At 48.0% G+C, this 13,237-nt stretch overlaps 1 protein-coding gene across 1 annotated transcript in view; it reads left to right on the forward strand.

Moving 5' to 3' along the window:
* The window catches only part of TPO (thyroid peroxidase), a 172,920-nt gene that overhangs the window by 153,999 nt on the left and 5,684 nt on the right, over positions 1-13,237 (forward strand). The window contains exon 15 of the mRNA XM_032172472.2: positions 5,433-5,532. Coding sequence (XP_032028363.1) covers positions 5,433-5,532 — 100 coding nt within the window. The remainder of the gene's footprint in view (positions 1-5,432; positions 5,533-13,237) is intronic.

The following is a 13,237-nucleotide window of genomic DNA, read 5'->3' on the forward strand; positions in this document are numbered from 1 at the left end:
AGCAAAGCCCTGCAGACTGGGGGTGCCACAGCAAAGCCCTGCGGACTGGGCACTTGAACAAGAGATTTCTCTCTCAGTGAGTCCCGGAGGCTGGAGTCCAAGATCAAGGTGAGGGCAGTGTTGGCTTCCCCTGAGGACTTGCCTCTTGGCTGCAGACACCACCTTCTCCCCGTGTCCTCCTAGGGCAGTCCCTCTGTGTGTCCATGGCCTCATCTCCTCATCTCATAAGGACATGGCTGCCTTGGGCCACGGCCCACAGTGACATCCCTATGCCACCACAATTACCTCCTCAAATGCTCCATCCCCAAATCAGCCACATTCTGAGGCCGGGGGGTTGGGGCTTCAACATAAGAATCTGGGAGACCCAGTTCAGCCCATGACAGCCAATTGGTCCATGGTGCCATCTTTTAATCTTCAGAATAAAACTTTAGAAGAAGTTCATACAACAGGAGCACGAGTTGCATAAACTAATTTCCAATATTTTGCTTCAAACATCTTGTTCTAGTTTTTTTCCTGAGAACAATTACAACATACACTTATTTCCTGCATCTTTTTTTTTTTTTTTTTTTTTTTCGGTTTTTCCCTCTTTCGCCCAGGCTGGAGTGCAGTGCTGCGATGTCAGCTCACTGCAAGCTCCGCCTCCCGGGTTCACGCCATTCTCCTGCCTCAGCCTCCTGAGTAGCTGGGACTACAGGCGCCCGCCACCAAGCCCGGCTAATTTTTGTTTTTCTATTTTTAGTAGAGACGGGGTTTCACCGTGTTAGCCAGGATGTATTCCCTACATCTTAAGGACTCTTTTCTATAAACGCTGAAGCCAAATGTGTCTCTAGAGTTGAGACGTTCCCTCCCAGTGCTACCTCTTTGCTCAGGAATCCTCCTGCCTGGACGCTGTCCATCTGCCTCTCCAGGTCTTGCCCCCAAGAGGGCGTCCAAGAGAGACCCTGAGCCCGGCCCGGACCAGCGCCCATGCGGTGCCCGTGCTCAGGGCAGCTCTGAGCTCCGCGTTGCCTTCTGGTTCTGTGCGGTGGATGTGATGTTGCATGGTGCTGTCCCTGCCCTGCTCCGCCCCTGCTGGGCTCCTGGCTGCTGAACGTGAAGTCAGGGTCCGTGGCAGAACACATCTTCCCGCTGAGCCCTGCAGCCCCTCAAGCAGCTGGCTGCCTCCGAGGAGTTTCCTCTCCAACAGCTGCCCTGTACCTCCCTGGCCTCCCTGGCAGGACCCAGGCCCTCCAGAGGCACTGGGCCAGGCCGCCGGTGGAGCCTGATGGTGGACGATGGTGGACAGTGACCTCTTTCTAAGGAAGGGACTGAGGGAGGGAAAGTGCCCCCAGAGCATCTCAGGAGCTGGGAGGCGAAAAGCTGGGGATGCTGGCTTCAGTGCATGCTTCATCCACCACCAGCACCCTCATAATTATACCCCTTGCAAAAACGACCATGGAAAATTAGGACGCTGAGCATGACCATTCTGCATCCCTGACGCACAAGTCTAACTGTTGTTGCACGGAGGCCACACATGTCCCTGATGAAAGAGCCCTGCTCCTGCACAAACAGCCATCAGTGCCCTCTCTGTACAGACAGCACAGCCAGCAGTGCCCTGTCTGCACAGACGGCGCAGCCATCAGTGCCCTCTCTGTACAGACGGCACAGGCCAAGAGGACCCAGCACCATCCCTGGATGCACCAGCTCTGTCACTGCTGGTTGCAACCAAAAGGTTGATGGACATGGCTGTCCCTCAGCTTTCAGAATGACAGCGCGAAACCCAAGGCTGCCTCCATGAGGAAGTGTGGACAGAGAAGCAGAGGCCCCGGCTGGGTGGACATGCACTCAGGTGCTGAGGGCTGAGCGTGACCCAGGAGCAACAGCTGAGCTATGTTTGCAGCCCCTCCTACGAGCCCTGGCTGGAGGCCAGAGGTTCCAGGGAAGGTGGGCACCAGGGCCCATGAATGAGAGATTAATACACAGTGCCACGGCTGCTGCTTCTGTCCTCACAGTGACTTACAGACAAGGACGCCAAGGCCTGGGAAGATGAGGCATGGCTGTGAGAGGAGCTCACACTCCCCGGCCCGTGAGAGCTCCGGCCCCGGCCAACCCGTGTGCTGGTCGTCATTGTAGTTGGGGTCTCCAGAGAAACAGGAGCAGTCAGAGATGCAGATGTGTGTACAGAAATAGTTATAGATTAGACAGAGACATCCATAGAGACACAGTTTGTAGATGTAGTTATATAGATTTAGACATTGATTTAAATATAGATATGGATATTGATTTAGATATACATATATGGATTTACATAGATTAGACAGATATAGATAACAAATATGTAGACATAGATATACTGATTTAGATTTGGATATAGATATTGATTATGGATGCATATAGTTTTAGACTTAGGTACAGATGCAGATATAAAAATATAGATATAAATTTACACATAGGAATAGAATAGATTCAGGTGTAGCTATCCCTATGTAAGTTTAGATATAGACACAATATAGATTTTGGTATAGAGGTAAATATAGAGGTAGATACCCATACATAGACATAGTTTTACACGTGCATCTAGCTCTGTGTACTGATATGTGAAAGCATCTCTATTCTGCAGAATTGGTCATGGAATTAGGCTGAGGAGTCCCAGGATCTGCTGTCTGCAAACTGGAGCCCCAGGGGAGCTGGCGGGGTAGTTCCAGTCTGGGCAGGCGAAGCTGCAATGAGATGTCCCAGCTCAAGCAGAGAGTCAGGAAAAGAGAAGTGAAGCCCTTTTTTCTCCACTGGGGCCTGGAAGGATGGGACAGGGCCCACCCGTGTTGGGGAGAGCCGTCTGCTCTTCTCAGACCACAGACTCCAGTGCTGATCCCGTCCAGGACCCATCTCAAAAACACAGCGGGAATAATGTCTAATCTGGGCACCTGTGCTCCAGTCAAGCTGATACATTAACCATCCCAGTCATATTATTCTGACCTGAATTCTCCAAAATCCCGATGCCCTCTGTCTGCCCAGGGCCTGCCCAAACCCAATGCCCTTTCTTTCCAAAGGCCCTCGTTGGCCTTCACCCAGCCTCAGGGACTCCCCCCTTGCCCAGCCCCACAAGAGGGGCACCCATGCCCACAGCAGAGAACTCCAGGGCTCCCCAGGGTGGCACTGAAGAGGTTGGAAAGCCACTGTGGCAGCAGCTGTGACCTTTGCGATGTCCCGTAGGACATGCAGGGGCTTCAGGACCTGTCTCAGCTGGGTATCTCCCAGAAGCACACAGCCTTCAATCTGGCTCCAAGTGGATTTACTGGCTCTTGAAATTGAAAATGCCAAGAAAGAAAAATTTAGAGCAAAGAATAAAGGAAAGTTTCTGCTGTGCGGCATCTGGCCTTGCCCCTGCCCAGGCTCATTTCACACTTTTGGGTAAACATGGAGCTGCTTACGTCCCTGCTGTGGGTCTGCCGTTTGCTGGTGTGAGGTGGGCTTCACTCAGATGCTCGCCACGGCCCAGGACGTGGCTCCTCCTCTTACTCAAGGCTCTGATGTCAGATGCTTGGCTTTGCTGGTTTTTGAAGTTCCACAGGTGGCCCCTCCAGCCCAAGTTTCTCAGAACCAAATCCAGCAGGAAGGGGGAGTCCCCCTCCCGGAAATGTCAAACACCAGTTCCAGAATGAATTTCCACGGCTGCACTGTCCTGACTGCCCTGACCTGGTCTGTGCTTACCTGGAATCCCCACCCAGGCCTCCATCAGCTCAGCCTTCCCCGCACCCCCAGCCCCAGATGCACAGGCAGAGCCCCCACCTGTAGCAGCCATGGGGGTGAGAGCAAGTAGCAGCAGATGGAAACATGAACTCAGCCTCTTTCTGGATGTGGGAGGAGCGGCGTCCCACAGCCAGCAAGCAGCTCTGCTCTCCACGGGCTTTTAGCAAGAGGCTAGTGTGCTCAGTCCGCCTTGCAGACTCTCCTGCGTTTGTGAGAGGTGGCAGGAAGGAGATCCCGGAGGCGGGAGGATGGTTAGAGAAGCCCAGGAGGAAAAGTCATGCGGTGCAAAGGCTAAGAGGACAGGATCGTTTTGGAGAAACAGGATGTGCATTTAGAATTTATTCATTCATTATTGTATCCAACAAATGCTGAGTGTCCAAGACCCATGGGAGGAAGACAGCCACGGATACCACCTGTGTCTGGGCTGGGAAAGACCCATGCTAGGAAGACAGCCATGGACACGACCTGTGTCTGGGCTGGAAATGAGACACACCTACAAATGATGCCCAGGCGCTAAGTGGCACAGGGAACCGCAGTCACCCGCAGACGCATTCATCACCAACTTTAAAAAATCCAGTGTGAGAAATAGAACCAAACCAAGCACCCATTCCCCCAGCCGCTGCCTCTGTCGGTGCCTGAATGTGCTCTCTTAGCCCCAGAGCCTTTCTTCAACCACACATGATGATGTTTATCCAGGGCGACCCATGTTTGTTTAAGAAAAACACTGATTGGTAGTATTTAAATTCTTATTTAAAAGTCAATTTTCGTTTCATCTTGGATTTCTCCTCGGCCACCGCGAATGGGCCCCTAAACAGAAAAGTCAGTCATAAAACTGTGGTCAAAGGAGCTCTGAGTTCAGGGCCGCAGTGGCCCCAGGCTGGCATCTCCTTGCAGAAAGCACAGAAGCCAAGGGCTGGAGCCAGGAGCCCTTACTCAGTTCCCGGCTATTTCAGATGAAGACACAGGTCCAGGTGGGAGGCACTTCCTCAGGCCCCTCACCAGATGTCCTGGGGCCCGCTCCTGGGCTGCCTCTCTCCTCTGTCCCGTCAGGCTTTCTGCACTTCTCTGTCTGATTCCCACCAACCTTGTTCAGTTTCTTTCTGGAATGGGCTGATGAGACCCAGGATGAGCTCCAAAGTCTGCTGCCATCCCGTGCCCCCGTCCCCCTAGGGCCCCAGCTCTGCAAGGCGCTGGCCACCTTCCTTCAACCACGGTTTCACCTCCAGGAGGCTTCTGGGAAAAATAAAATGCAGCCAAGGGCAAAACCTCACAGCTTTACACCGCATCCCTTACAGCCCACCTTGCGAACCTTTCCTGCCCCGGTCTGAGGCCCCCAGGGCTCCTTGGGTCCTGTGGTCCACTCCGAGGGCACTGAGAGCCCTCCCTGGTTTGGGCAGCAAGGTGTGCTTTCTGTCCTGCAGGACAGCGTCCATGCCGAGCCCACAGTGAAGTTGCCATAAAGAGAGAGCCAACTTCTCTGCCCTGTGTCCCCTGCTGGCTCTCCCCACATATATCACATTCAGGTCTGGACTTAATGGTCTAAATGGCTTTTCTGGGCAGATAAATGTCCCTCCCTCCCTGCGTCATGCTGTGGGGTGAAGGCCGCTGGCCCAGGACAGGGTGTGCTCCAGACTCAGGCAGGACAACCTGGCTTTCCCAGGCCCTGGAAGGTTCTTCTAACCAGGCCTCTTTCTGTGCCCCAGACTCCGGGAGGCTCCCTCGGGCGACTTGGGTCTCCATCTCTCTGGCTGCTCTGCTGATCGGAGGCCTGGCAGGTCTCACCTCGACGGTGATTTGCAGGTGGTAAGTCCTTCACTTTTTGACTTACTTAGACACAAAGCAATCTCCTTTCCTCTGGACATGGCTGCAATGAAGCTGCTTTATTTTCCTGAAGCTAACACAGATTACTGGTATCTCAAAGGCATAGATCTCAGAGCTATTTTGTACAACGTAGTAGACTCCCTGGATCTTTCATTATGCTTTAAATAATGAAAGTGGACTGATCATTCGTACATCTTAGGTGGTGTCAGATATCTGTGGACGAAGATTCAGCAATATGGAACACTTTTCTAACATTAAATGATTGCATTGAAGTAGTCTTTTGTTAGGAGTAAAGATTCTTTCAAAGGTCTCTCAGAGAAAAAAGGTCATGCATGAATAAAAAGTTTTATTCTTCAGTTTTATTCCCTCCCTTGAGGGCAGAAATTGGAAGTTGAACTTTCATGTTAAAAATGGCGCTGCTGTTGAAAGACTCAGCCCCACACCTGAGAGACCCTGCCCTGTGAGAGTGCTCTCTGCAGAAAGAGCCCCTCCAGGCTTCCTCGGGTGGGGCAGCTGGTCCACGTCCCTAGCCCTGAGGACTACTCCTTGCTGCTGCCTCTCACCTTGCTGCTCTTGAGAATCAAACTCCTTGAGCATCACTTCATTTTTAATGCACAATTGTTCATTTTATATAGACAGTATTAAAAATAACAGCAAACACTATAAGAAGTCATTGCAGGCCCAGGCTGGGTCCCCAGGGCCATGCCCAGGATACCAGCAAACAGAGGCCACAGTCTCTCGGCTTCTGCTCTCCCTGAGTGCCGGGCTTAGCCCAACATGCCCTGTGCATGCTCTTGCTGCAGCCAGCCCTGCCTTCTGCCAGGATGACCCCTGCAGTCGCCTTCGCCCTCCACCCCGGCCTTCAGAGCTCCTCACTGGCTGAGCCTCCAGCACCACCCCATACCACACATGTATGGATTATCCAAGCCTCCCAGCATCACCCGATACCACATATCTATGGATTATCCAGGACTTTCCCACTCTAAGGCCATCTTCCCGGGTGTTTCTCATCTTCCCAATAATATAAGCTCAACATTCTGGCAAACTTCATTTTTCTTTATTTTATTTTATTTTATTTTATTTTATTTTATTTTATTATTATTATACTACACAATGTGCAGTTTGTTACATGTATACATGTGCCATGTGGTGTGTTACCCTTAATCATTATATTAGGTATATCCCTCCCCCCACCCCACAACAGTCCCCGGTGTGTGATGTTCCCCTTCCTGTGTCCATGTGTTCTCATTATTCAATTCCTACCTATGAGTGAGAACATGTGGTGTTTGGTTTTTTGTCCTTGAGATAGTTTACTGAGAATGATGGTTTCCAGTTTCATCCATGTCCCTACAAAGGACATGAACTCATCATTTTTTGTGGCTGCATAGTATTCCATGGTGTATACGTGCCACATTTTCTTAATCCAGTCTATCGTTGTTGGACATTTGGGTTGGTTCCAACTCTTTGCTATTGTGAATAGTGCCACAACAAACATACGTGTGCATGTGTCTTTATAGCAGCATGATTTATAATCCTTTGGGTATATACCCAGTAATGGGATGGCTGGGTCAAATGGTATTTCTAGTTCTAGATCCCTGAGGAATCGCCACACTGACTTCCACAATGGTTGAACTAGTTTACAGTCCCACCAACAGTGTAAAAGTGTTCCTATTTCTCCACATCCTCTCCAGCACCTGTTGTTTCCTGACTTTTTAATGATGGCCATTCTAACTGGTGTGAGATGGTATCTCATTATGGTTTTGATTTGCATTTCTCTGATGGCCAGTGATGATGAGTATTTTTTCATGTGTTTTTTGGCTGCATAAATGTCTTCTTTTGAGAAGTGTCTGTTCATGTCCTTCGCCCACTTTTTGGTGGGGTTGTTTGTTTTTTTCTTGTAAATTTGTTTGAGTTCATTGTAGATTCTGGATATTAGCCCTTTGTCAGATGAGTAGGTTGCAAAAATTTTCTCCCATTCTGTAGGTTGCCTGTTCACTCTGATGGTGGTTTCTTTTGCTGTGCAGAAGCTCTTTAGTTTAATTAGATCCCATTTGTCAATTTTGGCTTTGTTGCCATTGCTTTTGGTGTTTTAGTCATGAAGTTCTTGCCCATGCCTATGTCTTCAATGGTATTGCCTAGGTTTTCTTCTAGGGTTTTTATGGCTTTAGGTCTAACATGTAAGTCTTTAATCCATCTTGAATTAATTTTTGTATAAGGTGTAAGGAAGGGATCCAGTTTCAGCTTTCTACATATGGCTAGCCAGTTTTCCCAGCACCATTTATTAAATAGGGAATCCTTTCCCCATTTCTTGTTTTTGTCAGGTTTGTCAGAGATCAGATAGTTGTAGATATGTGGCATTATTTCTGAGGGCTCTGTTCTGTTCCATTGATCTATATCTCTGTTTGGGTACCAGTACGATGCTGTTTTGGTTACTAGAGCCTTGTAGTATAGTTTGAAGTCAGGTAGGGTGATGCCTCCAGCTTTGTTCTTTTGGCTTAGGATTGACTTGGCAATGTGGGCTCTTTTTTGATTCTGTATGAACTTAAAGTAGTTTTTTCCAATTCTGTGAAGAAAGTCATTGGTAGCTTGATGGGGATGGCACTGAATTTATAAATTACCTTGGGCAGTATGGCCATTTTCACGCTATTGATTCTTCCAACCCATGAGCATGGAATGTTCTTCCATTTGTTTGTATCCTCTTTTATTTCATTGAGCAGTGGTTTGTAGTTCTCCTTGAAGAGGTCCTTCACATCCCTTGTAAGTTGCATTCCTAGGTATTTTATTCTCTTTGAAGCAATTGTGAATGGGAGTTCACTCATGATTTGGCTCTCTGTTTGTCTGTTATTGCTGTATAAGAATGCTTGTGATTTTTGTACATTGATTTTGTATCCTGAGACTTTGCTGAAGTTGCTTATTGAAATTGTGGCAATAATCAATAGCTTACCAACCAAAAAGAGTCCAGGACCAGATGGATTCACAGCCGAATTCTACCAGAGGTACAAGGAGGAACTGGTACAATTCCTTCTGAGACTATTCCAATCAATAGAAAAAGAGGGAATCCTCCCTAACTCATTTTATGAGGCCAGCATCATCCTGATACCAAAGCCTGGCAGAAACACAACCAAAAAAGAGAATTTTAGACCAATATCCTTGATGAACATTGATGCAAAAATCCTCAATAAAATACTGGCAAACTGAATCCAGCAGCACATCAAAAAGCTTATCCACCATGATCAAGTGGGCTTCATCCCCATGGGATGCAAGGCTGGTTCAACATATGCAAATCAATAAATGTAATCCAGCATATAAACAGAACCAAAGACAAAAACCACATGTCTATCTCAATAGATGCAGAAAAGGCCTTTGACAAAATTCAACAACGCTTCATGCTAAAAACTCTCAATAAATTAGGTATTGATGGGACGTATCTCAAAATAATAAGAGCTATCTATGACAAAGCCACAGCCAATATCATACTGAATGGGCAAAAACTGGAAGCATTCCCTTTGAAAACTGGCACAAGACAGGGATGCCCTCTCTCACCACTCCTATTCAACATAGTGCTGGAAGTTCTGGCCAGGGCAATGAGGCAGGAGAAGGAAATAAAGGGTATTCAATTAGGAAAAGAGGAAGTCAAATTGTGCCTGTTTGCAGATGACATGATTGTACATCTAGAAAACCCCATTGTCTCAGCCCAAAGTCTCCTTAAGCTGACAAACTTCATTTTTCTAGCAATTTCTCGGTACACTGAGGAACGTCTGCCCCTTGAACAGGAAATCTTTGTCTTACAGTTTTTGCATCTCCTACAGGAACTGGTTTTTAAAAACTTGAAAGCTTAGCAACCAGATGTTACCCATGATCATTGTTGTTTCCAAAGGGCCTTGTCAAGAATCCACAGTAATGGCCTCTTTTCTGTTGTTTTTATTTTTGTGAGCACTTGTAAGGGAAGCCTCTGTACTTGCCATCTGCTCTGCATCCTGTTTCTCTGCTGCTGAGATATGGTAGTAAAGCCAGTTCCCCATTTCGGTTATTCTGCAAGGCCTCTGATGACTACTGTGGTTGACACAGACACCTGCATTTGACGCATGAGCTTATGATCTATCCAGCATACGATATTTCAGTGATGTATTTCTGAGTAGCTTCATAGCTTCTAACAAAACTAACATACACCATAATTCAGACAACTGTGAGAAATTCCTTCCAATAGAGAGGTGATAGTGATGGCTAAAGCCATGTATCAGATGCAATGCCCAGTCATCCTTAGCCACTGTCTCCTCTGATTTGCTGATAAATCATCTGACTCAGGTGCTTGCCATGGCTTGAACTGGGCATTGCCCAAAACATATGTTTATATCCTGACCTTTAGGACCTCAGAATGTAACCTTATTTGGAACTAAGGTCTCTGCAGGTGCAATTAGTTAAAATGAGATTGTCCTGGAGTAGAGGAGCCCCTAATTCAATATAGCTGGTGTTCCCCTAGAAAGAAGAGTTTGGACGGAGTCCTGCCTAGCAGGCGAAGGCCATCTCGACGGGAAGGCAGAGATCAGGGTGGGGTTTCTCTAAGCTGGGGCCTGGGAAGATTGCCGGCAGCCACAGGAACTGGGAGGGAGGCCGGGGGAGCCGCCTGCAGGCACCTCGATGTGGACTCCTGCCTCCAGAGCTCTAGATCATAAACTTCTGCTGTTTAAGCAGCCAAGTCTGTGGTCCTCTGTGACTGCAGCCCCAGAAAACTAACAAAGTGCTATGATTGTGTCCATTTTCAGTGTAGCATGTGGAGGTGGAGCGAGAGCCTGTTACTTGCTCAAAGCTGGTAGGCCCAGAGCAGATCTTTGAACCCAAGACCTGTCTGGTGCTAGAGGTCGTGCCGCAGCTGCCCTGCTTCTCCTCGCGGGAAGATTATATTCCACATGCCAGGGCTGTTGCTTCAAATAATCATTACCAGTGAAGACTAAATAATCACCTACTCTCTCTACAAGACACTATATTGATCTGTTTTGGGAAGATACTACTTTAACCTTTAAATGGTGTCTCTAGTTTTAGATGGGGTGGTGACAGGAAATATTCCCTATGTTTTACGAATCATTTGGTCTTCAAACCTTAAAAACTTTAATTACTGATAATTAAAACCCTCAGCTAACCATGAAATAGACTAAGCAATAAAAAATATTGAATAGTCTGTAAGCAAATAACTTCAAATTAGCTGGTTCTGTAATTATAACTATTAAATGTATAATTGTAACAAAAACTGATATGACTATAATTTCCTATTAAACAATTTTGTATTTGCAAACATCCCTATAAACATCTATCACATTATCATTATGATAAACATTAGTGTCTGTAGCCCACACCCACAAGAAAAACAGCAATTTTCTCTAAGATTGACAGCTATAGATTAAATGAATACCTTTCCAAGGAAACTTGGGAAAGAAATATTTGACTATAGTTGATTTTAAACTCTGGAGTTCTAAAAATATGCTACCGAGCACCAGTTTAGTTTGCAAAATGCCACTTAGCTGAAAGATATGAAAAAGTGGATGTTAATGTACCAACACACGCTTGAGAACAGAGGCAGTTACAGAGTCAGAGACCATAACAGGGAAGACCCTGGGGCTCCAGGAGAGAAACATCCTGGACTAAAACCACAGCACCCCAGACCCATGATTAGATGAGCTCAGAAGGTCAATTCACTCATTCAGGAAATGTCTCCCCACCACCTACCCTGAGACCTCACGCTGCTCCCAGCAAACGGGCTCAACACAATCCCAGCCTCAACTCCCTCTGTGTCTCATTCTTCAGCTTTAAAAACAGGATCTGATTTCCACCTTAGGGCATTACTGTGTGGTGAGGAGTAGGGAGGAGAACAGAGGGGAAAGGGAGAAAGAGAGACGGAGACAGCGGAGAGAGACATGGGAGGGGGGAGATCCCAGCACGGTGTGGCCCACGGCAGGTGCCCAGCAAACACGCTTCCTCTCCTAGTGAGACAAAGGTGTTTGCTTCTCTACTCGCCTCCTCATTTTCTACCCACCCTGCTGTCTGGGGTCTAACACTGTATGTTTTGGTGTGATTCTTATTAATGTGACAAATTGTTAATATATTTTCACTGCAAATCTATGATTCAGAGTTAACTCCATCAAACCAACTCCTTCATCAACTTTCTTGACACTGCATTTAAAATACCTCCAAGGTATTATGCTTGTTTTATTGCATTGAAATTGTTTTCACCAAGTTGAATTCTTGCTGTGCAAACTTTTACACTAAAAATTCATTCCTCTAATCAGTTCTTTGGTCCATGTCACTTTTGCCGATTAGACCTTTCGCCATGAGGCGTTTTCCTCTGTGGTATGAATTCTTCAGGTCCGGCTTTCTTAGCTCAGCATTTTAAACTTAAATTTCAGGAAGACTTTGTTGATTCTTACTGTCCAGGGAAAATGCTAAATGTGCAGTTCCAGTCCTTCTCCATTCGCTCTTATTTTTATTATTTTTACCAACTCTACTTTTCCACCATCACTTAGCTCTGCGATTTCTGAAATACAATTTTTCAGGTTTTCTTGTCGCTGGTAAACGGTGCCCTATCCCTTTTTGCTGTTTTCCGTTGTATTTTGTATTGATATTCCTACTTACGGCATGCATTACAAATTCAAGAAAGGTTGAATCATTTGCATTAATTTCCAGCAAATCCATGGGAAAGCCGAGAGGTCCTTCCCTAGGATGCAGCCAGGTTTGTCCTCTGTCCAGGGCGGCTAACCCTTTGTTCCCTCCTGCACCTTCCCACACTGTGAGCTGACGGGTGCTCTTTGACTAGGCATGGCGCGGGGGGTTTCTGCCATCTCTCCCCTCTTTATCATTAGATTCACAAGCATGCTGGATGGAGGCCAGCCGGGACTAGGCTGAGGCAGCCATGGGGCAGTGGTCCACGGGATCCCTGTAAGCCATGGGTGACCTGGTGCCCTCTTCCCCCAGGACCCTCCTCCCCAGGGACCCTCCTCCCCCAGGGCCCTCTTTCCGCAGACCCTTGGGGCAGAGACGGCCTGAGTCTCTTGAGACGGAGTCTGAAGCTTCTGGTCATCTGAACTGCATGTTGATGACAGGAATTGTCTTCAGGACGTCATTAGGGAAGTCCAAGGGAACTGGCCCTTTGCTGGCGGACAGACGTAGAGTGGCCAGCCTGGGCTACACAGCACGGGGGGTCCGAACCTGTTGTAGTAGAATTCCTCAGAGTCAGTACGGCGTCTGTGAGGCACTCGGGCCCCAGAGGACCTGGGGAAAGACCTGTGCTCCTTAGAGACCCACGTCTGCCCTGGAAACGAGCAGGCGGAGCTGCTCCCAGGCTGGTCACATGTGAGCCGCAGCAATGACAACCTCCCACCTCTCAGTCCCCCCGTGGCTTCAGCTGAAGGCATTATCCAGTTTCCAGCCCAGAACCCAAGCCTGGCTGCCAGGCTCATCTGCTTTCTCTGGGCAGCTCCCAGCCCCTCCCTCTGCGGCCCCACTTTCTTCACCCACTTCTGAGCCAGTATAGGTGGGAAATGTGCCTTCCTCCCTCTCCTGACCCCAGGCTGTCTACCCCACACGGGCCCTGCCACCATGCCCTCACAGTCTCTCTACCCCACACCAGCCTGCCACTGTGCCCTCACAGTCTCTCTGATCTGTCTCCCTCTCCTGACCCCAGACCATCTACCCCACA

Source organism: Hylobates moloch, unplaced genomic scaffold (genome assembly GCF_009828535.3).
Source record: "Hylobates moloch isolate HMO894 unplaced genomic scaffold, HMol_V3 SCAFFOLD_13, whole genome shotgun sequence".
Lineage (NCBI taxonomy): Eukaryota > Metazoa > Chordata > Mammalia > Primates > Hylobatidae > Hylobates > Hylobates moloch.